Raw genomic sequence first — 27,028 nt, 5'->3', positions numbered from 1 at the left:
GATATTTTCCATTGATTTTTAGGGAGAGTGAAGAGCGAGGGAGACAGAGAGAGACATCGATTTGAGAGAAGCACATCCATTGGTTGCCTCCCACTGGCACCCCAACCAGGGCCCGGGCCGGGGAGGAGCCTGCAACCGAGGTTCGTGCCCTTGACTAGAATCAAACCTGGGAACCTTTGGTCTGCAGCTGACACTCTACCCACTGAGCCACACCCGTCAGGGCAGACCTCCGGGTTTTGATCCTGAACACCAGCTCCATGCTCAGCCCCCGCCCAGTGCCCAGTGCTCAGTACCCAGTACTCAGTGCTCAGTGCCCAGTGCTCAGTGCTCAGTGCTGTGCTCAGTGCTGTGCTCAGTGCCCAGTGCTGTGCTCAGTGCTCAGTGCCCAGTGCTGTGCTCAGTGCTCAGTGCCCAGTACTCAGTGCCCAGTGCCCAGTGCCCAGTGCCCAGTGCTGTGCTCAGTGCTCAGTGCCCAGTGCCCAGTGCCCAGTGCCCAGTGCCCAGTGCTGTGCTCAGTGCTCAGTGCCCAGTGCCCAGAGCTCAGTGCCCAGTGCCCAGAGCTCAGTGCCCAGTGCTGTGCTCAGTGCTCAGTGCTCAGTGCCCAGTACTCAGTGCCCAGTGCCCAGTGCCCAGTGCCCAGTGCTGTGCTCAGTGCTCAGTGCCCAGTGCCCAGAGCTCAGTGCCCAGTGCCCAGAGCTCAGTGCCCAGTGCTGTGCTCAGTGCTCAGTGCCCAGTACTCAGTGCCCAGTGCCCAGTGCTGTGCTCAGTGCTCAGTGCCCAGTGCCCAGTGCCCAGTGCCCAGTGCCCAGTGCTGTGCTCAGTGCTCAGTGCCCAGTGCCCAGTGCCCAGTGCTGTGCTCAGTGCCCAGTGCCCAGTGCTCAGTGCCCAGTACTCAGTGCTCAGTGCCCAGTGCCCAGTGCTCAGTACTCAGTACTCAGTGCCCAGTGCCCAGTGCCCAGTGCCCAGTGCCCAGTGCTGTGCTCAGTGCCCAGTGCTCAGTGCTCAGTGCTCAGTTCCCAGTGCTGTGCTCAGTGCCGTGCTCAGTGCTCAGTGCCCAGTACTCAGTGCCCAGTGCGCAGTGCCCAGTGCCCAGAGCTCAGTGCTCAGTGCCCAGTACTCAGTGCCCAGTGCCCAGAGCTCAGTGCTCAGTGCCCAGTACTCAGTGCCCAGTGCCCAGTGCCCAGTGCTCAGTGCCCAGTGCTGTGCCCAGTGCCGTGTAGAATAGATGGGCCGTGAGTGGCGTGCTCTTTCTCGTGAGTGCCAGCCCTCGTTGATGAATCGCCTCGCCTTGGCCTTGCCACCGGGGTTCTTTGTAATTAGCTCTCGAATGACACCAACTCTGCCCCGAACCACGGGCTCTGCGGTGATTAGGGGCCGGTGTCAGCTGTACCGGGAGCCACCGCTGAACGCTGCCCTGAAACCTGAGAGGAGATTTAAAGCGATAGCGGCTCCTCCCGGCTCCGCGGCCTCTGCCATCTGTTGGTGTGATTAGGCCGCGCTGATTCCCAGGTGAGCCGGGCGCGGCGAGGACGCGGCTGCGGCCTGTGTGGGCGGAGGAATGCCACGGCCAGGGCAGTGGGCAAGGTGGGGAGGGGAGGTTGCCATTAAAACAACGCCGGCCGCCTGATGCCAAAGGCCTGACCGGATTCAGAGGGAAAATCGTAGGAGCACCGAGTTCTTCGCATTTCAGCCCCGGGAGCCACCGCGCGTCCAGTTTGACGCCTCGGGCCCCTCCTGATCGTCCGGAAATGCCAGGCGGGTGCGTCTGAGAGTCCCTCTCCCGGGAAGCTCGCACACGGGGCCCTGACCCTGTGCTGACGGGGGCGGGCTGGGCTCCCCGAGTTCTTTCTCTCTCTGGGCGGGTGGATCTCAGGTCTGTGTCTACGGCCTGAAAATGCGGGGTGTCCCCCAAAATGTACCCACAGGGTGAATAATTATCCATCCAGCAGGTTAAATCTGAAAGGAAAGAAACGTCAACCGAGCTGTTAAAGAATGCCCATGTCTGCATTTGGGGGGACACCCTATGGACTGCAGGTTATTTTTCCCTCTGCCGCTGGCTGTGTTGCTGTTTAATTAACTTTGATGGTTAACCATGAGAAGAAGCAGGCTTATCTGCGTGGTCGGTTCTTCTCAGACCCTAGAAAGCCTGGTACAGTGGCAGAATGAACCGTCAAAAACGCGGGGAGGAAGGTTCCGTTTGGGCCCCGACACGGGGGTGGGCCCCGTCCAGGCCGGGTTTGACCTCTGCCGGCCTGACGGGCAGCATTCAGGCCAGTCCTCACTGCTCCCTCCTCAAACGGAACCGGGTCAGAGCGGGCTCCCGGGCCGGTGTCCTGGCTTCCCCTAAGCCCCCTGAGCCCCCAGGTTTTTCGGATCGGGCTCGGTTCTTACTTCGCGTCTGTTACCGCGTGTCTCAGACCTGCCTCGCCCCGCAGGCCGCCTCTGGAGGGCGCGGAGTGAGTGTTCTGTGGGATTCCCGGCTTCACCTGCTTCTCTCGGGGATCTCGTTCGACACAGGCGTCTCCGTGAGGAGAGAAGCAGGTCCACGGCCTTCCTGCCGCTCGTGGGCTCTGGGTGGGACCCTTTCTGGGAGACGCGGAGCCACCAGCAGCATCTCGGCTGCAGCGAGCCGTGTGCCACCGGTCCTGCCTCGGGGCGTCCCAGGCACTGACCGTAGACCCGCGTTAACCCGCGGCCTCTGTCGCCGTGGAGACCCCAGGCTTTGGAACCCCTGCCCTGGCCGAGGAGATCGGTCTGACTCCCCCGCCGTCTCGGCCAGGTTCCTCCGTCTCAGGTGGGAAGGGCATTCTCAGGTCGGACTCCAGCAGCTGACTCGCTGGTGACCTCACATCTCACCCGCTGGGCGTTTCCCCGAGCAGGGCAGCCCTGTGACGCCATCACCGGCCAGGCTGCCAGGAAATGCCGCTGCTCACACGCCCGTCCGCCTGACCTTCTCGGGCAGAAAGGGCCGTTTCAATGCTGGTTTTCAGAATGCGTCCTGGCTGAGGGCTTCGGAAGGTTCCGTGTACGTCAGCATGGGAAGGTGTGACGTAGCCTTGTTCTGGGTCCGGACGGGTCCCCTGGCAGCAGATAAGGACACACGTGCGTCCGTCTTCGGGGAGCGAGCGTCACCGCCTCCACCGTGCGGTCAGTGGTTGTTTCTGAAGAGCTCGAGGCTCTGTTCTCGGGAAGATCACGATGGACGTGGGGGTCAGGTGGGGAGCGAGGCCGCTGTGAGAGATCCCTGCAGCGAGGCGGCTCCTCCTGCCGCCTGAAGAGAGACGAGGGGGTGTCTGTTGTGGTTCCATGCCTGTCGGGACCTGTGGCGATGCCCGTGCCTGTGCCGGGGAGCAAGGCCGCGTGTTTTGGATGTAACTAGGGGAAAGGAAGGTTCTTGGCCCGAGATCTCAAACTCCTGTCCGTGGTGGATCTGCTGATAACGGTGTAGAGTCACCTTTGCTCTGATGGGGACCGTCACCTGGTGGCCATGATTTCTCGGTAAATGGCGCTTTCTTAGTTACGTTTGTGTTTCTAAGAATTGAAAACAACAAAACACAACCGCGTTCCACAGGCTTCCTTAGACTCTGAAATTCTTCTGTGAAATGAAACGCTCACGTCCTTCTCCCACCGCCGGCCGTCCTGCTGCCTCCTTAGGCTCCGCTGACTGTCTCTTCTTCCGCAGGCTCCTCAGGGCACAGCCTGGCCAGCAATTGCAGGGTTTTCTTTTCTTTTCTTTTTTTAAATATATTTTTATTGGTTTCAGAGAGGAAGAGAGAGGGAGGGAGAGAGAAACGTCAATGATGAGAGAGAATCATGGATCGGCTGCCTCCTGCACGCCCCCCACTGGGGATCGAGCCGGAAACCCGGGCCTGTGCCCTGACCGGGAATCGATCCCTGACCTCCTGGGTCATAGGTGGACGCTCAGCCCCTGAGCCCCGCCAGTTGGGCACAGGGGTTCTTTCCAAGGCAGATCCTGGGAGCTCCCACGGGGCAGCTGGTCGACCTCCCAGTGGCCTCTGGCATTTACGTGGGGGTAACTGGCCCGATTTGTTTTAATGTTTTTCGTATTGAATGTCTCACTGTCAGCAAGTTCATTGTTTGAATGAGATTCCTCAACTAAATTCCCCCCCCCCCCCCCCCCATCACACCTCACTCCTATCTCGTGTTTTGTTAGAGTATTTCTCTTAGTTCATGAAAAACTGAAAACAGACGATGGGGGGGCGGGGCCTCCGAGACAACCCTCCACGCAGGCACAGAGCCTTCAGATGTCGCGATCAGTGATAGGTTTCACGGCCCTGATTACGGACTTAGGCACAGGCCTCAGTGGAGCTTTAGGGTGTTTGGGAGACGTAATCTGGGAGCTGAAGCGGGCTGTGTGTTTTATTTTTGCATCAATAAAGACGCAGTTGGCAGTCGTCCGTGCCCACAGCGCACGTAAATCTTGAACTTCTGACTTCGTGACCATGGGAGAGTTCAGAGGGCGCCGCTCGGGGAGCTGGAGACTCGGGCGGCCCCGGCCGGCCTCTCGCCGGGTGACCTTGATCAAATCACCCGCCTGCGGGTGGCACTGACCACGTCAGCCGTGGGCCAGATGGTCCCGAGGCCGCCTGTGGACAGTGGTAACACGATGCCCTGTTTTCCTTTAAACTCTGGGCTGGAGCCTCTCTTTGGTTTCGGGGAGACAGACCGTCACCCTTCGCTGTCAGTCTGGGACGCGTCGGGATTGGGTGGGGCAGCGCAGCCCGTGTTTCTTGTGACATTTAAATTACAGGCTCAGAGTGAGGCCTCCAGTCCTCCCACTTGTGGACAGAATCAGCGTCTGCCTGGAATAGAGGTGCTGGGAGGGAGGGTAGCGCCAGGAGGGGCCAAACCAAATCTGCACCCTACTCCCTCCTCTCAACACTTGTCCTTCTGGTTCATATGTTGGTCCATTCACCCACCCACCCACCCACCCATCCACCCATCCATCCTCCTTCCATCCGTCCATCCATCCATTCATCCATCCCTCATCCATCCACCCCTCCATCCATCTATCCCTTCCTCACTCCATCCATCCATCCATCCACCCATTCATCCTCCTTCCATCCGTCCATCCATCTATTCATCCATCCCTCATCCCTCCCTCCCTCCATTCATCCCTTCATCCATCTCTCCACCTATCCATCTATCCCTCCCTCCCTCCCTCCATCTGATACTCCACAGGCTAAAGTCAACTCGAGTCGTGCCTGCCCGGTGCTCTGCTCTTGCCGCCGGCAGACATCGGGAGGAGCGGTTTTCAGTTTGGAAACAGCTGGTGATGGAAACTCGTGTGGATGACAGAGGGGCCGGGGGAGGATGGGGCCCTTTGCGGGAGTGCAGGTGTGGAGAAGCCTGCGCTGAGGGGACCGGGAGGGGAGCGCCTGTGGGGTGGTGAGGAGCCTCTGGGTAACCAGCCCCTCTCGACAGAGGCTGCTGCGGCGTCAGGCTCTGCACTGTTACTACATGGAGTGACTGTCAGTGCTGAGCAGGTGGATGCGCCTCTGAGGGCTCGCTGTTCCTTAAGCTCCTTGTTAGTATTTCGTGCCCGAGGGCCTCGCTCTCCAGCCACAGATTCCATCGGAGATCGAGAGGTCGAGAGGTCAGAGCCGCGGGCCGTGCCTGTCGTCGGGGCCAACCCAACGCCGTAGAACCGTTCCTTATGCTGTCGGGTTCGTCTCACAGCCCCTCCTCTCGGCTCTCACCCAGCCCCACCGTCCCGCAGGCTCCGCCAGGGAGGCGTGCGGCGAGGACGCCTGCATTTCCCGCGAGCAGCGTGACGCGGCCTCGCTCGCAGACTCGTGAGCCAGGCTGTTGGGCAAACACCTGTCCCGAGCGCTGCCTGGGCATCTCCGGTTCGTAGGTCATGAGTTCCCTTCTCGGATGAAAGTCACGAGTGTGTCCCCAGCCTCGGAGAGAGGAGGCCGCCCTGGTCGAGGGGCGGGTCGGCAGCCTGTCCGTTTCTCACCCGCTGCCCTGTGTTTGGGGAGCCCTGGCACCGCCCTGCGCCCAGGCCGCTGACATGGTGAGGCTGGAAGAGTTAGCAGAGGACACGGGCCTTCTCCTACAGTTAATCGTGTCTCTCACCTCCAGGTTCTGCCAGCTTCCCCAAAGCCAGCTTGTCCCGGAAGAGCCGTTGTCAAATGAGAAAATAATTCCTCCCTTCGGCATCGGGCTTATTAAAACCTCCTTGCGGCCCGGCCAGTGCGGCTCAGTGGTTGCGCGTCAACCCGTGAACCAGGAGGTCGCGGTTCGATTCCCAGTCAGCGGGCTCCATCCCCAGTGTGGGGCGTGCAGGAGGCAGCCGATGATGATTCTCTCTCGTCATTGATGCTTCTATCTCTCTCTCCCCCTCCCTTCCTCTCTGAAATCAATAAAAAAAAAACATTAAAAAAAAATCCCTGAGCTGACGTCTTCAAGGGAGGCCTCATGACCTCCGCACCCACCGGAGGGGGCGGGGCGTCCGGGCACAGGGGGCCTTGGAAACAGCTCGACAGCCTTTCTGTTGAGTCACGGCTTACAGGGTCCGGGAGAGAGAATGTGAGTCCAGGGTTCGAGCCTGTGGTGACGGGTTGAGGAGGTGCCGCCACCGTGGGTCTGCGCCTTTCGCGGGGAGGGAGCAGCAGGCGCCCAGCGTGGCTGCATGGCGGCCGTGCGTCTGGTCTGCACGGGCCCCGCTCTCAGGTGCAGCCGTGGCGATGGAAGGGCCACCCGGGGAGTGGCCACCTGCCAGGGCACCCCGCGGGCTCCTCCCCTCGTCCCTCAGTCGCTCCTCAGGTGCCACCACGAAGGTCCTGCCGCCAGGCTGCCCGCCAGGCCCCTGGTGATGCCCGTGTGGGCGCAGCCTCCGGCGCTCAGCCCAGCGCCTCCTGTGAGAGCCCATGGGGTGGCATTTTCAGGAGCTTCACAGTCCTGCCCGGGGGGGCGGGCGGGGCAGCCCTACCTGCTGGTTCCTCATGTGGGAGGAGAGGACGTTCCCAGGGGCCCGCTCGGCTGGGACCGCGCTGCCTGTGGGCCCCTCCGTCCAGGTCTAGGAATTCGCGTGAGCAGGCTTTGTGGTCACTCACACAGCCACACGGAGCGGCCCCGAGGGTGTGGCCCCGAGGGTGAGGCCCCCAAGGGTGTGGCCCCCGAGGGTGAGGCTCACGAGGGTGCGGCCCTCGAGGGCTGCCTTCGCTCAGGTCAGGTTGTAAACAGCTTGTGCGGCCACAAAGCTCCTTATTTATCTTGTGCTCCTCACCGTTGGTGGCTGAGCCATTGTCGGTGGCGGAGGGTTGGCGGGGACGCCGTGGCTCTGGGCAGAGAACACATTGCTCTTTTGGCAAATTTACAAACTCCCCTCCTCCTCGAGTTTAAAACCGCCCCCCCCAGGACTTGCGGGGGCAGCTTTACAGAACACGTCCCCCCGAGGCCTGTTGAGCGGCCAGCTCGACGTGGAGGTAGAATTGTGTCTCTCACGTCCGTGTCTCTCTGTCTCTCTGTCTCTCCCTCTCCCTTCCGCTCTCGCTAAAAGCCAATGGGAACATCCTGGGTGAGGGTTCACCCAAAAAATGAGAAACCAGGAAACCCACGCGCGTCCTCTCCGGCGCCCTCAGCTGGGTCTCCTAACGCGAGTCTCGCCCCCGCTTCGCAAACCTCCGCCCGGCGCACACACGGCAGTGACCGCGCCCACGAGGGGCGAGCGGAGGGAGAGGCTGCCGCCCACACTGTCCATGTGTTCCCGCAGGGGCGCCCTACTGGACCAGCACGGAGAAGATGGAGAAGCGGCTGCACGCCGTGCCCGCCGCCAACACGGTCAAGTTCCGCTGCCCGGCCGGCGGGAACCCCACGCCCACCATGCGGTGGCTGAAGAACGGGAAGGAGTTCAGGCAGGAGCACCGCATCGGAGGGTATAAGGTACGACGCGCTCTCCACATCGGGGTGGGGGGGGGGGGGTCTTGCGCTGTTTTTAATTATTCGTTTTGTGAGGCGCCGGGAGCTCACGGGAACGGGCAGGAACGGGAACTGGCCGGCGCCATCGTCCGGGTCGTTTCCGTGTTTGCTGCCGTGAGCCTGGCCGCGTGCGATTCCAAAGGGCGGCCCCGTTCACCCTGTGCTTCACGGGAGCGAGTGTAGCAGCAGAAGGGTCGAAAGCTGAGAGTCTGTTTCCTATACGGTTTATGGTCTATAAAACCCAGACTGCGGCCGACGCTCAGCACGTAAGCGCAGTTGCTGGGCACGAGCAGGGTTGCGTGAGCCTGAACGGGGCCTGGCGTGCGGACTGTCCCGCAGGAAGGCGGCCACCTGCCGTCCTCCGTCCTCGAGGACTCGGCCGCCCACCCTGGGCTTTGTGTGCAGTGAGTCTCGACCCTCGCTCCCCGGGGTGCCATGGACAGCCATCCCTGGAAGGTGCTGGTGGGGCCGCCAGGCCTCGGCCCATCCGTTCAGCGAGTGGTGCCTGAGCGCTGTCCTGGGCGCCGGGTGAATCTCAGGCCCAGCTCGCGGGGACTCCTGGTCAGAGGTGCGTGGCCCTGCGGCCCTGCAGGGAGGTGTGATGTCAGCTCTTGGGGAGACTGGGGTAGGGAGACTGGAGGGTCCCAGCTGAGTCTGGAGGAAGGGTAGCTCAGAGTGAGCGATGCAGAATCTCCAAGTTATTCCGTATGGAGAGGAAGGACTTTCAAATGTATGGTGCCCGGCCGGCGTGGCTCAGGGGTTGAGCATCAACCTAGGAACCAGGAGGTCACGGTTTGATTCCCGGTCAGGGCACAGGCCCGGGTTGCGGGCTCGATCCCCAGTGTGGGGCGTGCAGGAGGCAGCCGATCCATGATTCTCTCTCATCACTGATGTCTCTCTCTCCCCCTCTCCCTGCCTCCCTGACATCAACAAAAACATACATTTAAAAGAAAGAATGTGTTGTACGGGGAAGACCTCAGGAACCCTCCTGTGAAATTCTCTGGCGCATTTGGAACCGGAGGGCGTATCTGTCACCTGCTGCTGTGTAACAAGTCACCCCCGGACATGGCGGCTGTAAACAGTGACGTTGATGGTCTCCCACATCCCTGGTTGGGAATCAGGCGCCCTCCCCAGGGCCTCCGGCACCGAGGCCCCCAGGGACTGAAGGGCATGTCTGTTCAGGCTGGGCCTCATCGTCCGGCCACCGGGGGTTGGGGAGGACCTGCCTCCAGACCCCCGTGTGGTGGTGGTCGGGGTCCCTCCCTGCAGGTGTCAGCGCGGGGCCCTCGGCTCCACCCTCAGCTCTGTGCTCGTGGGCCTGGCGTGTGGCGGCTGTGTTTCAGGGGTGAGCAGACAGCCAGGGCGAGAGTGAGGGGAGGGGAAGCCACGGCCTGAGGACCCGTCAGTGAAGCGAGTCCCTGGGGGAGGAGATGGCCCCACCGGGACCCTGCACGGAGGGCGGCATCGAGGATCCCGGTGGGAGAGAACCGGGAGGAGGGCGCTGGTCTCCTCGCACCTGTGTTCAACCAGCCGCCATCCCCTGAGCTGCGGTGGTCACAGGGCCTCTCTCCGCCCAGAGTCCCTGCAGCCCTTCCCGGAGCCGTCACACGGTCACTCAGCTCTAAAGCGCTGTTTCCGTCTGCAGACATTTTTGACCTTTGTTTTCACCTTGAAAAATTAATATCCAGCCCGACCGGCGTGGCTCAGTGGCTGAGCGCCGACCTAGGAACCAGGAGGTCTTGGTTCGATTCCTGGCCAGGCACATGCCAGGGTTTTGTCCTGTGGGACAGGGCGTGCTGGCTGGCAGGGCTGGGCCTTCTCTCGGGAGCAGAGGCTGTGGCCGGCGGGGTGAGCGGCCTGGGGGTCCCCCCGTCGAAGGCAGAGGCAGTCGGCCTGGGTGCAGTTGGGGCTTCGCCACAGAGGAGTTGGACGTTCCGCCTGGGGGAGCGGGAAACAGACCTCACGGAGCCCCGGAGGCTGCTGGGACTTGCAAGGGGGAGACAGAGACCTCCATCTCCTGGGGAACGTGGTCCCCGAGAGTATGAGCCCCCCTCGCGGTTAGACCCGCCCCAGGCCTGTGCCTGTCCGGGAGGGAGGCCGTGACCGCCCTAGGTTGATGCAAAGATCTGTTTCTCTAAAAGCGAGAAGGTCGATGGGTCGTCGTGAACATGGGTCCCTCCAGCCTGGAAACCGACCTCGAGCATCACCTCCACGGGGGCTCCCTTCATCGGCTGATATTTCATGGACCCGGAACAGTTATTACACTTTAACGAGGCTGAGCCAGCGGCGCCCGAGGTCATTGACAGACGGCTCCGTCCCCAGCTCATTCCTGGGCGACGCTCAGGCACCGAGGCCAAGGGCGTCCTCAGAACCATCGCTCACGCCACACGCTCGCCGCACGAGAACGAGAGAGGCCACAGGACGCCGCCTCCGGGGAAAGACAACATAAAAACACCATTTTCTTTTTTTTAAAGGTTTTCTAATTGGCTTTTCTCGAGAGAGAGGAAGGCAGAGGGGCAGAGAGAAACATCTACGTGAGAAACATCCATCGCTGCCCCCACACACCCTCCTCCAGGGCCCGAGCCGCACCTGGGCCTGCACCCTGACGGCATCAGCCGCTGAGCCACACCCGCCGGGCAGGTCTTGAGATTCTCAGAGTTAAATTCAAAGGCAGTGGGTGCCCGGCTGGCACTCTGCCCCCGGTTCCTCTCCGAGCATCTGCAGGGCACGGCCGTCCGCGCTCACGCCCGAGTCCTGGGAGATCGGGGCTGGGAGCGGAGCGGAGGGCAGCTCTCGCGCCCAAGGACCCGGCTCGCCCAGCCCTGCTCCGTGGGCACCTCCTGCAAAGCAAACGCCTTGGTGTTTAAGGTTAAACGGGTGTTGGCTCCCATCTGCAGCCGTAAATGCCCAGCCCTTGACACGTGTCACCCCGTTCACGCACACGCGTCCAGAGGGGTGGCCTGGGGCCCTCGGGGGCGTGGCCGGGGCCGTGAGAGTTCGTGCGTCCTGGCAGCACTTGGTCTGTGCTGAGTTGCGGTTCGTGGGGCACCGTGGTGACGGCCGAGGTGGAGGGGGGCTGTCCCCTGTGCATAGGCCGGTGGTGGCGGGGAGCCGGGCGTGTTTGTTGGCACAGCCGCTTGGCGCGCAGCCTACGTGCCTCCCGGCTCCTGCGTGTTTGCCTCTGCTTATCGCACACCTGGCTGTTGGGAAATGTCTGGGCTTTTTGTGCCACGGGGAAGCCAAACTTTGACCTTTCACCTTTGTGTTTTGGTGTCATCATCCTAAACGAAGCCCACATTCCCAGTTGTCCCCTGGAGGTAGTGGGGGAGGGGGTGACGGGCACCCGGGAGGAACCTGTCTGAGCCGTGGTGACGGGCGTGGGGTGCTTGCGGAATCTGGTTTCTGTCTCGCAGGCGAGGGTTCTGGACACACGCTCCAGTCGGCTTTGTTCGGCCTCGAAGTGTCAGTCCTGAGAGCCTGGAACTAGCAGGTTCTGCAGCCCCATGTGCTCCGTCTGCTCCTGCAGATGAACCGCAGGGATGATTCCACGGAGATTGGGCCACGGGCCGGGGCGGGGAGAGGCGCCACGGAGATTGGGCCACGGGCCAGGGCGGGAAGAGGTGCCCGTGTTGGCTGCTGCAGGGTCCCTCGTCCCTGTGGCTCCAGTTTCTGCCAGGGCAACAGGTCTGCAGGACAGTCATGCAGGCGAGGGAGGCCCAGAGGGCAGGGGAGCCTGGGGGCCGGGGAGTTTGGGGGCTGGGGAGGCCCGAGAAGCTGGTTCACGTCACTTATTTTTGGGGCGTGTGTGTGCACGTGTGTGCGTAAGATTCCTGTTTAAATCTGAAAAGTGAAGAGGAGAAGAAAGTACATATTTGTGACCCCACCACTTCGTTATATAAAGTGTGTTGCTAACCATTTAGTACCGTTTCTTCCTGGTTTTAGCCGTGTGTATACGGCCGTGTGCATGGATCCAGGCCTCTGCGCACCCGTGGGGCTGTGCACGCGTGTAACTTGACACGGGGTCATGAGTGTTCATGTTTGTATTCAGCCACTGGTTTTCCATTTATCAATAGCTTGATATCTTGCCACGTGGGAACATACGAATGCCTCATTTAAAAAAATGTATTTTGTATTGATTTCAGGGAAGAGCAGAGAGGAAGGGAGAGAGAAACATCAGTGATGAGAGAGAATCACGGATCGGCTGCCTCCTGCACGCCCCACACTGCGGGTGGAGCCTGCACCCCGGGCCTGTGCCCTGACCTGGTTCATAGGTCTGCGCTCACCACTGAGCCACGCTGGCCGGGCACAAAGGCCTCGTCTTTGACGATGGTTTGCCGTGGAGCTGGAACGAGCTGCACATTCGTTCTCATGGGACGGACTAGACCTTGTGCAGGGCCTTCTGGATGGTCCTGGTTTTGCTGCTACAAACGCTGCTGGAATCCACAGTCTCGCTCACGTGCCTGGAGCCGCCGTGGCTTCCTGTGGCGGCTGGATTTCTGGCGTAGAATGAACTGGATCGAAAAAGATGCTGTCGATTTTGATGGGCACCACCCACTGACCCCGGCGAGGCTCCCCGAGTGCCCCACTCCTGTCGGAATCTCCGTCTCAGCGAGTGCTGCTGCGCGATCGGCCTGAACTTGGCTCACCACAGTGAATAGCAGCCCCATTATTGCTCTCGTTTGCATGTCCCGTGTGGTAATGAGCTCAGCAGCTTCTCAGGGCTCCCCGGGGCCTGCACCCCGTCCTCCGTGCGCGAAGCCGCTGGGCCTATGCCGCCTGGGCCCAAACTGGCGGGAAAACCAGAAAGCTGGGGGCTTCAGACAGAACGGTGGTGAGGAGCGTACGTTTTTGTTGGAACGGTGGCTGCACCGACTTGGGGTGTGGAAACAGAATATTGAAAAAACAGCACAGCCCTGGCCGGTGCGGCTCAGTGGAGAGAGTCGGCCTGCAGACTGAAGGGTCCCGGGTTCGATTCCGGTCAAGGGCCCGTCCTTGGTTGCAGGCTCGATCCCTGGCCCTAGTTGGGGTGCGTACAGGAGGCAGCCTACCAATGTGTCTCTCGCATCGATGTTTCTCTGTCTCCTGCCTCCCCGGGACTCTCTAAAAATCAGTGGAAAACCGACCTTGAGTGAGTTAACAACAACCAAAAACAAAACCCCCAAAAGCCCACAAACACCCCCAAATCCGCGTGCCTCCGCTCCCCGCCTTCAGGGAGTTACTGTTCATAGCTTCTCATGAAGCCACGACTGTTGGGGGGACCCCTCCCGCATGACCACGCAGCCCCCCTGCTGGTGGCCGAGGGCACCACGTGGGCAGTGCCACGGCGCGTGGGTCTGGGTTGGTGTGTGAGGCGTGGCGGGCGCCGCAGGTGCGAGGCCAGACAGCGCCCCGCGGGGCAGCGCTGACCCAGCACCGGGGTTTCTGTAGGGCAGAGCCCGGGGTCAGTGTGCATCTCGTGCTGAAAGCGCTGATCCGTGTGAACGTATAATTTTATAATTTCTGTGGCGTCTCCAGGAAGTCAGTGTCAGGGCCGGTGCCATGAGCAGGGATTGCCACGGCCCGGGAGACGGGGCCGCCCCGGGTCCGGGTTAGCAGTGGCCGTGGCCTGCCAGCCGCAGGTGTGCCTCCCGCCTGTTGGGGTTCAGCTCCGTTGGGAGCACGCCGAGTGCCCAGCCCGGCTCCCGGCTCTGGAAAGACATCGGCGGGTTGGACGGGGTCCAGAAACGGCCTTGGCCACGATTAAGGGCTCACGGGAGCGACATCTGAGCAGGGGCCCAGAGACCTGTGTTTACAGCTGGGCCGCGTGCGGGATTACGGGCTCGGTGACGCCGGCCTGTGGCTTCACCCCGAGTCGCCTCCCAGGACTGGCTGCTCAGAGCCGGGGGAGTCCCCTCCCTGGCACCTTGAGAGCTTTGGGGGAGGGAGGGTCCCATTGGGGGCCATTTGCCAGGAGCTGAGCCAGGGAGCTGGCCCTGCTGCCTCATGCTCTGGGCCGACAGCTCCAGGTCGGCAGCCAGGGGCTGGGATTTAGGCAGAGTTTTATTTTTATTTATTTATTTTTAATATTTTTATTGATTTCAGAGAGGAAGGGAGAGGGGGAGAGAGAGAAAAACATCAATGACCAGAGAGAACCATGGATCTGCTGCCTCCTGCACGCCCCACACTGGGGATCGAGCCCGCAACCCGGGCCTGTGCCCTGACCAGGAATCGAACCGTGAACTCCTGGTTCCTAGGTCGACGCTCGGCCCCTGAGCCCTGCCGGCCGGGCTGGGTCGTTTCAATTGTCCTGGGAAAGTCGGCGCCGCCTCTTCTCGGTCAGAGCAGCTGCAGTGCTTTCTGCAGAAGGTGCCGGCAGCCGGGGAGGGGACCTCGCCTCTCGCTGTGGTCCGGCTGCAAGGCTGTGGCCCAGCCGGGACCCGAGGGGGGTGTCCCCCAGCCCAGAGCGCCGACCGGCTCGGCTGTCGGTCCGAGGTCTCCGGATCCGTTTCACTGCGTTCACTTCACCTGGGGGAAGGGAGGGGCTCAGGGCCGTGCCTGGCGTGCAGGTGGCTCAGGGGCCCTGGACGGTTCCTGGGAGCCCTGGGCCGAGCGGGTGGGCCAGCTGGGGTTGCACCGTCCCTGGGCACGGGCACTGCAGGCGGCGCTCGGAGCCCCAACTCAGGGAGCCCTCGGACCTGTGACAGTGACTCACGCCCACATGCCTGGGCGTCTGAACACACGTGTCCGCTGCTCGCCATTCACCGCCTCGACCGTTCCCGTTTGTCACCTTCCGCATGCTTGCATGAGGGCAGTTAGAATTCAGGAGATGCTTTTTCTTCTGTTTAATATATTTTTACTGATTCCAGAGAGGAAGGGAGAGGGAGAGAGAGAGCAACACCCATGATGAGGGAGAAGCATGGATCGGCTGCCTCCTGCAAGCCCCCCACTGGGGATGGAGCCCACAACCGGGCCTGTGCCCTGACCGGAATCGCACCCTGACCTCCTGGTTCCTCGGTCGACGCTCAGCCCCTGCGCCCTGCCGGCTGGGCAGCTTCAGGAGACCCTGACCTCCCTCACCCCCGACTATTTAGATCAGGAGCCAGCGCCGGGTGCTCTGTGCTGCGGCCGCGGGCTGACTGACCCCCTCTGCTCTGACCTTGCAGGTGCGCAACCAGCACTGGAGCCTGATCATGGAGAGCGTGGTCCCTTCCGACAAAGGCAACTACACCTGCGTGGTGGAGAACGAGTGCGGCTCCATCAACCACACCTACCACCTCGACGTCGTGGGTGAGTCCGCTCTCCCGGCCGCGGGGGAGCCGGGGCTTCTCGCTCTTTCTGAACGCGAGCCGTCACCCAGGGCGGGCTCTCCTCTCGGGGGACGGGGCCTGTTTCCTCTGAGCCCGGTTTCGTGCGTTTCGTGTGCGCCTCTCGGCCAAGCGTCGCCCGTACAAGACGGACCTGGTGTGAAACCTGCCCACGCGCCCGGGGCTGAGCTCGCTCTGAAAAACGCCAGCTGTGAGGGGAGGGGACAGGGACGCTGCAGGAGAAGCGTGTTTTATTTTATTTTTATACATATCTTTATTGATTTCAGAGAGGACGGGAGAGGGAGGGAGAGATAGAAACAATGATGAGAGAGAATCACGGATCGGCTGCCTCCTGCAGGTCCCCCACTGGGGATCGAGTCCGCAACCCGGGCCTGTGCCCTGACAGGAATGAACCCTGACCTCCTGGTTCCTAGGTCGACGCTCACCACTAAGCCACCCGGCCGGGCTCAGTACCTTCTGATCAAAGTGCTATTGTAATGAAATGTCTTCAGACCGCGTGGCCTGTTGTCCGGGGAGCTCCCGTTTCTCCATGCCTGGCCTGTGTGGGGCTTTGTCGTCGGTGACGGAGAAAGAGTGTTCCTCTGTGTGAGCACCCACAGCGCGGAGCGCGGAGCGATGGGACCGCCTCCTGCCGCGGGGACGCGGGCTGGGTTTCCCTTTCTCGGTAGAAGCCGTGTTTTCCGTCTCGTCGTCCATCCCGACTCTCATTGTCGCCACCTGCCCTGGGTCCTGCGTTGGGCTCATCGGGTTGTCCCTCCGAGCGATGGGCAGGGTGCTGACACCTGCGAGGCCTCACCCAGAGCCACCTGGACTCATGTCGTCAAAGGGCTTTTCCCGTTGTGACGCCTCGAACCCGCGCCCACCCCCTGTGTGTCCGTGCCCCAGGCTTCCTCCGGCATTTCCGACGCGGCCGGGCCGAGTGTGGTTTCGTTTGTCGGCACGTTTCTCCTTCCCTGGAACAGACACGCCCCCAAGAGGGAGGCCCCCCGGTCTTGGACTTGCCCCGAGAGGCGTGAAGAACTCCCCGAAGCTGATGAACCAAGTGACATAGGTTTGGGTAATTGACGTTGTGGGTTAACTGAGAAGTAAACAGAAACCCGTTTTGATTTTCTATCGAGTGAACGTCAGTTAAGTCCGTAAGACCCTCTGCATCGCCATCGCGGCCTTTATTTCCACGTCAGCCTTCAGGGAGGAAGGAAGAGCCTTTGTAACCTTTCACTGCTCTGTCGGCCGGTAACCGGGTTCCGTGATGTTCGCAGGCGGCTGAGCCTGGGGCTCCGTTTCCGCACGGAGAGTTTATGGAGGAGCCTGGTGGGGATCTCCGTGCTCAGACATTCGCTGAGCCCTCCCGTGTGAGAGGAGAGGGCGGGCGTTCACTTTGGTGTGAGCGCCCGTACACGGAGTGCTCAGAGGGCCTGGGGCTTGGCTTCCACTCGGGCTCCGCGCCCTGAGCTGGACATGAAAGCGTTTCTATTTAAGGAGACAATTTGGGGCGACTCGTTCTAGATGCCTCACCCCGAGCGTGAGCCGGTCACTGTGGGGCGAGAACGAGGGTGCTGGGCGGTTTGGGGGGACCGGCCAAGGTGCCCGCGGGTGGGTGGGGGCCGTTCCAGGCGTGGGGAGCCCCGGCCCGGCCACCCCAGCCAGCGCAGGCGTGGGCTGAGTGGTTAAGTGGAACATCGAGAAGCCCCTCCCCCCGCCGCGCTCTGCGGAGGCTCTGGGGCCGCGTCTCCGAAGCCTGAGGTCTCCGAGCGGAGGCCGGGGTGAGCGGCTGCTGAGTCTGGAGCTGTGCTGCTCCCGCGAATCCCGGCCAGGGGTCCAGGGGTGCGATGGGCGGGTGCCGAGCGTGCGGAGTCACGCGGGAGAGGCCCGATGATGTCACCTCACCGGCCTGGGAGCTCGCCCGGCGAGTCGTAGGCCAAGAAAAGCACCAATGACATAAGCACGGAGCCGCGAAGGGGCCGCGTGTAGACGCACTGGGCGGGCGGCCGGTCCTCCGGGCCCCTCGGCTCCTGGGCACATGGGATTCAGGCCTGAATGGGGACAGGCTGGTGCCCGCGGGTCCGCGCTGAGCGCGTGGCTGTGTGATCACGGCGCCTCACACAGGAAATGCGGCTGAACCAGGGAGAGTGCACATTCTCTGAGGGTTCTATTTATTTTTATTGTTTTAAAATATATTCTTATTGATGTCAGAGAGGAGGGGAGAGGGAGAGAGAAACATCAGGGATGGGAGAGAATCGTGGATCCGCTGCCTCTGCACATCCCCCACTGGGGATGGAGCCGCCACCCGGGCCTGTGCCCCGACCGGGAATCGAACCCTGACCTCCTGGTTCACGGGTGACGCTGACACGGAACCCCACCGCCAGGCGCTGTTTGGTTTGCTGCTGTGCCTGGGAGGTCGTGGTGCAGACGTGACGAAGCATCAGGCGGGGGAGACCTTGTGATGGAAGTTCTTCCCCAGCAAAGGCATCCTGCGGGTGACATCCGTGTCCTGTAGGCGACATCCGTGTCCTGGCATGAAACAGCCGTGTTGTGTGTGAGGAGCTGCTCCGTTAGGAGCTCTCGGGATCCTCACTAATCGGCACCGTTACTTCCAGCCGCTCGCTTGCAAGGGGAAGTGGGCGGGAAGTTCCCGCCTCGGGGATTGGGGTGACAGCACACGGCTCCCCCCGGAGAGGGGCTCCGGGCTGTGAGCCAGGCCCCCGCGTTTCTGTCAGGGGGGGCCGAGCGCTGGATGTGGGGGGAGGGCTGCCACTCAGGGCTGCGCCCTCGGATCCGTCCTTTAACGTTTGGGTTCAGGATCCTTATGTCTCGAAAGCGAAGGCGCTGGGACTCAGTAGCGTTAGAAAAAGGCCCCCTGCCTGGCCAGGTGGCTCAGTGGTTGAGTGTCGACCTAGGAACCAGGAGGTCAGGGTTCAGTTCCCGGTCAGGGCCCGGGCCCAGGTTGTGGGCTTGATCCCCAGTGGGGGGCGTGCAGGAGCCCCGGCCCTCAGGTGTGCGTGCGGGAGGAGGGGCCTGCGGGGGGTGGAGGGAGGGGGTGGCACTGGCACGGAGCGGGCAGCCCGTCCGCAGGGGAGAAGGAGAAGTTGCGTAAATTGCGGCCCGGCTGCCTCCGCCCTGGGAGACAAAGGCCCCAGTGTGAGCCCCGGGCAGGAGGCCGCTGTGGCTGCTGAACGCTGGAGTCTCCGTTGGAACAAAGTAGCAGTTAAGTAAACGAGGAAATGGTGACCTGTTTCTGTTTCTGTTTTTTTTTAAATATGTTTTTACTGATCTCAGAGAGGAAGGGAGAGGGGGAAGAGAGAGAAACATCAATGAGGAGAGAGAATCATGGATCGGCTGCCTCCTGCACGCCCCCCACTGGCCTGCACCCCGACCGGGAATCGGATCGTGACCTCCCGGTTCACAGGTTGACGCTCAGCCCCTGAGCCCCGCCGGCCGGGCGCTCCTGGTCACCCCAGCCCGGCCTCTAGGGAGGGAGACGGCCCGGGGAGGCCGGACTGAGAACCGCGGCTTCAGACTGCCCGTGAGCGCAGTGGGCAGAGCCCGCGAGGCCGGGAACGCCCGTCGCTACCGCGAGGCCTTCAGCGGGCGGCTGGGCTCCGCGGGCCCCGAGGGCTGTGGTGCCTCCCTCGAACCCGCGCCTCACGGGGCCCCGTTCAGTTCACGGACAGAGGCAGCCGCCACCGTCTGCTCCCGGGGAAGGAAAGGCCGGGCTGGGCCGGAGAAGGAGTCCTGGTGGCTCTCCCTCGCCCTCCACGCCCCACGGGGCTCCTCTCTGCAGCCCCTCGGAGCTGCTAGGCCACGGCCGGGTTAGAGGACGGGATTCCACGTTGGTTTGACGTAAGGACAGGTCGGCAGGCTTCTCCTCGCTCCGTAGATGGACAGGCGCCCGAGAGGCAGGCGGGCTGGTGTCGGATCCACGCGGGGTGCTTGGCGCTCGGACTGCCCGGTGGTTCCCGTCGGGGGAGCTGCTGGGAGTCGGTGCTTCGAGGGCGTGTGTTTCGGGGAGAAGTCGTTAGGAGACCGATGTCGGCGGAAACCAGCCACCGGGGCCGGGGCCTGGCAGTTCAGGGTGTCACTTCAGAACCTGGTCCCCCTCCCGGTCCCGGGGTGCGTGGTCGCCCGGCCTACGCACACCAGGCTCTCAGCGAGGGACGGCTTGTGGCCTCTGTCATGTCCGAGCCAACGCTCAGATCTTCGCGAGCAAACCTGTTCCTACCTCCCAACGGGTTAGAGTTTCAGTGGCCAGCTCACCGGGATTTATTCCCGTCACTCGGGCATTTCTCTCTCTCTGCCTCTCTCTCTCTCTGTCCCCCCCCCCCCCCCCCGCCCCCGCAGGACTTGAGAGTGAATCAGTCTCGATATTTAGACTCCTAGCAGCTGGGCCTCCTGCTTTAGCAAAGTGGCTTCACTGGAGCCCTTGACAGGGATTGAGGGGGCGCGGGGAGAGGGGGGGTGCGGGGAGAGAGGGGGCGCGGGGAGGGAGGGGGCGCGGGGAGAGGGGGGGCGCGGGGAGGGAGGGGGCGCGGGGAGGGGGGGCGCGGGGAGAGAGGGGGCGCGGGGAGAGGGGGGCCGCGGGGAGGGAGGGGGCGCGGGGAGAGGGGGGGCGCGGGGAGGGAGGGGGCGCGGGAAGGGGGGGCGTGGGGAGAGGGGGCTGCGGGGAGGGAGGGGGCGCGGGGAGGGAGGGCCGCGGGGAGGGGGGCGCCAGGATTGAGGGAGCACGGGGAGAGAGGGGGCGCGGGGAGAGGGGGGGTGCGGGGAGAGGGGGGCTGCGGGGAGAGGGGGGGTGCGGGGAGAGAGGAGGCGCGGGGAGGAGGGGCCGCGGGGAGGGGGGGCGCCAGGATTGAGGGAGCACGGGGAGAGAGGGGGCGCGGGGAGAGCACTGTTCCAGCCCCTCAGCCTGTTTGCTCTGCGTGTAGTTGGTGGAACCTCATTCCAGCTGTGCAGCCAACTGTCCCATCGCGGCCGCGCCCTCCGGCTGCTTTCCCGCCGCCTCCGTCTGGAATTCACACGGGGCCTCGAACCTCTGCTCCCACCCAATCGGGCCACGGCCCCGCATCTGACCCCGCAGAGCCCAGAATCTTCCCATTTCAATAACCACAGTAGAGACACAGGGGAGGCGCCCGTCGGCCCATCTGTCGGCCGCATACTCACCTCGCGCCCTGTAGGGAGGAAACCCGTTTTCCGTAACGCCGGAGCGGGGCCTCGCCTAACCCCGTAAATCCTGGTGGAGACGGTCAGGAGAGGAACGAGAGGTGGGCGAGCTGTGGCTAATCCTCTCGTCCAGAGAGAACTCGCGGAGCGATCTTCCTTCCTTTCTTTTTGTTGTTGTTAATCCTCATCCCAGGATATTTTTCTATTGATTTTTAGAGAGAGTGGACGGGAGAGGGACAGAGAGAGAAACATTGATGTGAGACAGACACTCGATTGGTTGCCTCCTGCAAGCACCCCGACCAGGGCCGGGGAACCTGCAACCGAGGCACGAGCCCTTGACTGAAATCGAACCCGGGACCCTTCAGTCCGAGGGCCGCTGCTCTATCCACTGAGCCACACCGGCCAGAGCCACTGACCAGTCTTTCTATCGGCTGCCCCACAGCATTGCAGACAGAGGGGGCTGTCCTGCTCAGGGCCTTGTGGGGCCCTGGGGGGCACCTGAGCTGCTGGAGGACCTCTGTGCCCCCGTCCCTGCCCTGTGCCCGCCCCCCCCCCCCCCCCCCCCCCCGTCCCCGGGCCCAGCTGTGGGGGCCGCCTGCCATGCTCGTGTCTGAGGGACCTGCTGCCCGGCCGCTCCCCCAGCTGCCGGCTGCTCCCGGCGTCTGCCCCGGTTTTTCGGAAGTTGGAACGGGAGCCCGTCGCTGTCATCCCCTGGGAGTGATCGCCGGTGGAGGGTCTGATGGCGCCCGGCGGGGGGCGCGGGGGGTGTGGGGGAAGAGGAGGGGGGGCGCCCTCCCCATGCAGATGCTGGCACCCGGGACCTTGTCCAAGACGTTCGGGGCAGAGAGCGAGGTTGCAACGGAAATCAAAGCCTGATGTGGAGAAACGAAACCTGAGGCCTCCTGGCTGTTTGAAAACATTCCGGCGACATTCTCCGTTTCGTTTCCCGAGGCAGCTGTCAGGGGCTGGGAGCGGGCGAGGTTCCCGTTACAGGTCGCTCGCTCACATCTCTGGGCCCGAAGTGAGAAAGGGCTGGGGGGGGGGGGGGGTGTTTGCAGAAGGTGAGGGGAGTGGGAAGGCTGCACTCGGCGCGAGCGAGCGGCTGGCACGCTGTCCTGAGCGAGAGCAGCCCGACCCCGACGCGGGTGTTTTATAAAGAAACAGTTGGGAGAGCAGAAACTTCATCGCGGAGCCTGCGGCCCACAGACCACGAGCCAACAGCACCGGGGCCTGGCGCGGGCCCTGCCGGCTGCCCGGTGAGTCAGCGCCCGCCGCGGCCTGGCGCAGCCGGGGGTGCCGGGCCCATGAAAGCGCCCATTGTTCCCGGGCCGGGGCCGGGGCGCCGCGCACAATGTTTGCTTGTGAAAAGATTTATGAGGAAAAGCGCGTGTAAGGGAGACGAGGTGGTTGAGGTTCCGCTGACCTGGCTGACGGGACGTGTAAGGTTTTAGTTCCTTTGTGTCCCAGCATCAATGTTTGGGGCCGCGGTAAATATTGACCCTCAAACACCCAAACACGGGCGCAGAGGTGGAAACCGAGCCCCAGCATGAGCGGGGCCTCCCGCGCCCGTCGCGGTGGGAGGGAGGGCACCGCCCCACAGGTGACAGGTGCGAGGAGGCGGGTTTACGCTGGGCTGGCCGTCTGCAGCCCAGAGGTGGGTGTGCGTGGACATAGCTCTGGGGCCGGGCCAGGGTTCCCCGACCTCCACCCCCGCCCGCCGTGAGCGGGTCCCCGTGGCATCGGCCGCTGCCAGGCCTGCCCGGGAGCCTCACCACCACCGGTCACCTCCACCGACGCCGTTGGCCAGAGCGGGAGGGTGTCTGTGGGTGCTGGAGGGGCTCCCAGCTTTGCAACCTGCTGCCCCCCAGTTTAGGAGCCTCGTCCTCTGGGTCCCCGGCGCAGCCTGTCTGGGGGATGATATTGGGGCAGATGAGTGACTTCTTGGGGGGGCTCAGCAGCCTGTTTCCCCGGGAAACGGGGGCAGGTGCCTGTGACGTGCTGGCAGGTCCTGGCACGCGTGTGCTCAGGGGAACCTCTCTCGCACTTTCTTTTTTTTAAGGTTTTTATTTTTTGTTTTTAAATGTTTTTATGGATTTTCTTAGAGAGAGGAAGGGAGAGGGATAGAGAGATAGAAACATCTGTGAGAGAGACATCATGGACCGCTGCCTCCTGCACGCCCCACACTGGGCGCCAATCCCGCAACCCGGGCCTGTGCCCCGACCGGGGATCGAGCCGGCGACCTCCTGGTTTCTGGGTCGACGCTCAACCGCTGAGCCACACTGGCCGGGTTTTTAAAAAGTTTTTAAACACTAGCAACAGGCTTAGGCAGCCAAATCAACTTGCTCTTGCCCAGCAGCCTCCCCTCAGTGACATTTTCATCAGAACGGCTCAGAGGGAGAGGCTCAGATCCCTCTCGTTCTAATGTCTGCTCCCAGCCGGGCCCAGGGCCCAGATGCCTGGGGAGACCCCGGGCGGATCTCCTGTCCCGCGGCAACTGTTTGAGTGGCAGTTAGAGACAGGGTGCCCCCCTGGGGGGAGGGAGGCAGGGGAGGCTGGTCCCTGCAGGTGGGGGGGTGGGGAGGGCAGTACCTGTGGACAGTGGGGCCAGGTGTGTGGCGGCTCCCGACTCGGGTGCCACGGAGGGAGGTCCAGGGGTTTGTCATTCCAGTGCCTGTGGCCAAGACACCCAGCAGGCGGGTCTGTCACAGCTTCTCGGGGACCCTTGTGTTCAGACGCTCACCCACCTCTGAGTGGGGTGGGGGCTCTCCAGGCCCGAGGCAGGAGGGGTGTCCTCTGTTGGTAACCTTTTCCCTAGAGACGAGAGGCAAGGGAGGGGGGAGCGGTTGTCAGCCCACCCTGGATGGGGCCTCTTTTAAGACAATCTAGCCCAACCACGTGGCTCAGGGGCTGAGCATCGACCTAGGAACCAGGCGGTCCCGGTTCGATTCCTGGTCGGGGCACAGGCCTGGGTTGGCGGCTCGTCCCCAGTGGGGGGCGTGCAGGAGGCGGCCGACCTGTGATTCTCTCTCATCACTGATGATTCTCTCTCTTTCTCCCTCTCCCTCCTCTCTCTGAGATCGATAAAAATATATTTTTACAAGAAAATAAATAAGAAGGACAGTGTAAGCCCTGCCCGGCCTTGGAGCTGGTGTCTCTTCACGGTGTGTTGTTTTCCGGTGCTGCCTCTGAGGAAGCCAGGGCGTAGGCCAGTGATGGCGAACCTTTTGAGCTCCGAGTGTCAGCATTCTGAAAAACCCAAACTTAACTCTGGTGCCGTGTCACATAGAGACATTTTTTGATATTTGCAACCAGAGTAAAACAAAGACTTATATTTTTGATATTTATTTTATATATATAAATGCCATTTCACAAAGAAAAATCAACCAAAAAAATGAGTTCGCGTGTCACCTCTGACACGCGTGTCACAGGTTCGCCGTCTTGCACTTACTGTGCATCGACCCTTGGACACAGCAGCACCTCATGTTTGTCCAGGAAGCGACTGGAGGAATAAAATGCATGAACGGAGGACGATCCCGCGCCGAGAGGGAACACCGTCCGTGCCTTCAGTGTGGCCGTGACTTTGGGCTCCAGCATTTTGTTTGTTTTCTTTAAAAACAAGCGAGGAAGGTCTTCTCAGAGCGGCTGGGGATGTGTGGGGAGGCCCCGTGTCTGGGGCCATTTCAGAATCGGGGCGACGGGAGAGCGGGCCACCTGCCCGTGATGTTGGGCTCACGGTCGAGGTGCGCGTCCGACGTTGCCCCCGTGGGATGGGGGACGGGTCCCTGCGCCCTGGCCGGCGCCTCCGTCGTCACGGTAAACGCGGCCCCGTGTTCCCTGGGTGGCCGCGGACAGCAACAGCCTCCAACCGAACAAGCTCTTTTCTCCGTGTTCTGAGCGCGTCTCCTTTGCACGAGGGCCGCCCTCTCGCCGCGCCCTGTGAAGCCCCTTTTGTTCAGGGTTGGGCGGCCGTGTGATTTCCAGGGACTCAGCCAGCAGGCTTGAGACCTTTTTGGCTCCAGTTCACAGGCAGCCTTCGGGCAGCACAACTTACTTACCCGTCTCTCCCCTCCCGTCCCCCCCGCCCCCCCCCCCCAGAGCGATCCCCGCACCGGCCCATCCTCCAGGCCGGGCTGCCCGCCAACGCCTCCACGGTGGTCGGGGGCGACGTGGAGTTTGTCTGCAAAGTGTACAGCGATGCCCAGCCCCACATCCAGTGGATCAAACACGTGGAGAAGAACGGCAGCAAGTACGGGCCGGACGGGCTGCCCTACCTCAAGGTGCTGAAGGTGAGGACGCGCTGCGGCCGGAGCCGCCCCACGGGCCCCGGGCGGGTCCGGCCACGGTGCTTGGATTTCCTGTTGAGTTTGAGGGATGATTCTCCTATCGGGCCAGCACAGAGTGTGTTGGGGAATTAGTTCCCTGGTCAAAACCAGAGGGACTTGGGGGCGGGGGGACCCCTGGGGTGGGAGTCAGAGAAGGTCAGTCATTTATTGGCCTGAGGTCTTGGGGAGATGTTTCAGCTCAGCTGCCCGTCTGTAAGGGTAGGGACCCCGAGATCATCCCCGTGCAGGGCGGCTGCACCGAGTAGGTGCGGGGGGGTCGGGGGGGGGGGCACAGGGAGCGGTCGCCAGAAAGAGCTTTTTAACCCCTGGGGGTGGGACCGATGTTACTGTTACGCTGATGTTTTCTTTTCGTGTGACATTAGGGTCCAGTGTTCGCAGCCGCCTTTCAGAGACCATTTAGATTCTCCTTCTTAGAGAAACCCCTTTGCCGTGGAAATTCATTCACATGCGGTTTAGACAGTAAACTTTATATTTTATTATTTTTTTAAAAAATATTTTTTTTATTGATTTCAGAGAGGAAGGGAGAGGGGGAGAGAGAGAAACATCAATGATGAGAGAGAATCATGGATCGGCTGCCTCCTGCACGCCCCACACTGGGGATCAAGCCCCCAACCCCGGGCCTGTGCCCTGGACTGGAACCGAACCCAGGACCCTTCGGTCCGCAGGCCAACGCGCCATCCGCCGAGCCACACCAGGCAGGCAGACCACGAACCGTAGAAGCCGGTTCTGCGCCCATGAAATGTGGGGCCCTTTCTCCCTGCGCTTCTGGCCTGCTCCCTGCAGTCCCCACGGCCGCATCGGCCTCTCCTGCTGTCGGGGCGGGCGGCGCCCTAAGCCTGGCCCACCGTTCTCTCCCACACGGAGCTGCTCGCAGACAAGGCCACAGCGGGTTCCCCCGAGAACGGCACCCTCGGGTGCTCTCTCCAGCGGAGACCACTCAGGGTCAGAGAGCTGGGAAGCGGGGGCCCGCCGGGCGTCGCCCTCTGCAGCGGGCCCCTCTCCATCGCCCCCCGTGGGCGGTGTGTTCTCCCGAGGCCGGAGGCTGTGGCCGGGCGGGTGCGGACGCGGTGCCGAGCGACGCTGTTCTCTGTCTGTTCCAGCACTCGGGCATAAATAGCTCCAATGCGGAGGTGCTGGCTCTGTTCAATGTGACGGAGGCGGACGCGGGGGAGTATGTGTGTAAGGTCTCCAATTACATAGGGCAGGCCAACCAGTCCGCCTGGCTCACGGTCCTGCCCAAGCAGCAAGGTAACGACGTCTCCAGTTTTCCTTCTTTTATTTTTTTGTGTTTTAAGAAGGCGGATGTAGACGCTGAAAGGACTTGGTGCTTTGGGAGCCGGCAGGCAGCTTCTAGGATCCTCTGTGGCCTCGGGATGTTCGTAACCATCTTTCTTGGGTGACGCGGCTGGCGGGTGCCGGCAGCCATGGAACGCGCCCACGGTGCTCGCAGCGCCCGCTCTGGTTCCTTCCGAAGGGGCCCCCCCCACCCCAGTGTTTAAGTCGTTCGTTCCTTCTGGGGCATCGTGTTTGGGCTGCACAGACCCCGTCATCGCGGCACGTAAACGCCGTTTGACACGCCTAGCTGGGTGCCCGTTGATGGCGTGGCATCGCGGATCCACTGCAGTCACACCTCCTCCGGCCCCCGATTTCTAGAGAAATACGGGCACGGTGTCGTCTGTCCGACCGGCATCCTTTCCTTGGTTGTATAACTGATCCTGTGAGATGCTGCCCTTGACCTCAGTGTCCTGACCTCGGTGTCCTGACCTTGGTGTCCTGGACCTTGTTGTCCTGACCTTGTCCTGACCTTGGTGTCCTGGACCTTGTTGTCCTGACCTTGTCCTGACCTCGGTGTCCTTGACCTTATTGCCCTGACCTTGGTGTCCTGACCTTGTTGTCCTGACCTTGTCCTGACCTCGGTGTCCTGGACCTTATTGCCCTGGACCTTGCTGTCCCCGACTGGGGAGGCAGCCCCCTGAGAGAATGTCCTGGGAGCTACTGAAGGCAGCAGGTGGCTTCTGTCGTCCGCCATGACTCACATTCAAATGCTTAGTTAAAAAGGGAGGAAAAAGCCCAGTTCTTTTGCTGGCAAGATCGAGCTTTTCCTTCCATTTCGTTTCCACGCTGTGGATGTCAAGATGGTGGACTCGCGTCCCAGTGACCCAGCCTGGCAGCCAGGTGACCCCCTGGCTGGTCCCCGGGGGCCGGAAGGACGTGCCTGTGGAGTTCCGCTCTGCACCCCAGCCATCGAGACAGGCCCACCCTCTCCTCGAGGCGGGAGTC

General features: G+C 62.3%; 1 protein-coding gene across 6 annotated transcripts in view; it reads left to right on the top strand.

The window, feature by feature from the left end:
• FGFR2 (fibroblast growth factor receptor 2) overlaps positions 1-27,028 on the top strand; it is a 75,590-nt gene that overhangs the window by 25,095 nt on the left and 23,467 nt on the right. For 3 of the 6 annotated variants that reach the window (XM_070431999.1, XM_070431997.1, XM_070432001.1), the window contains 4 exons: positions 7,742-7,911; positions 15,090-15,213; positions 24,501-24,691; positions 25,849-25,996. In XM_070431999.1, the coding sequence (XP_070288100.1) occupies positions 7,742-7,911; positions 15,090-15,213; positions 24,501-24,691; positions 25,849-25,996 (633 nt within the window). The remainder of the gene's footprint in view (positions 1-7,741; positions 7,912-15,089; positions 15,214-24,500; positions 24,692-25,848; positions 25,997-27,028) is intronic. The other 3 variants (XM_070432000.1, XM_070431998.1, XM_070432002.1) reach the window with 1 other exon arrangement.

The sequence above is a fragment of the Myotis yumanensis genome, unplaced genomic scaffold, assembly GCF_028538775.1.
Source record: "Myotis yumanensis isolate MYYU_CA2020_CCGP unplaced genomic scaffold, mMyoYum1.0.hap1 SCAF_13, whole genome shotgun sequence".
NCBI lineage: Eukaryota > Metazoa > Chordata > Mammalia > Chiroptera > Vespertilionidae > Myotis > Myotis yumanensis.
This window is presented reverse-complemented; position numbering and strand designations above follow the sequence as displayed.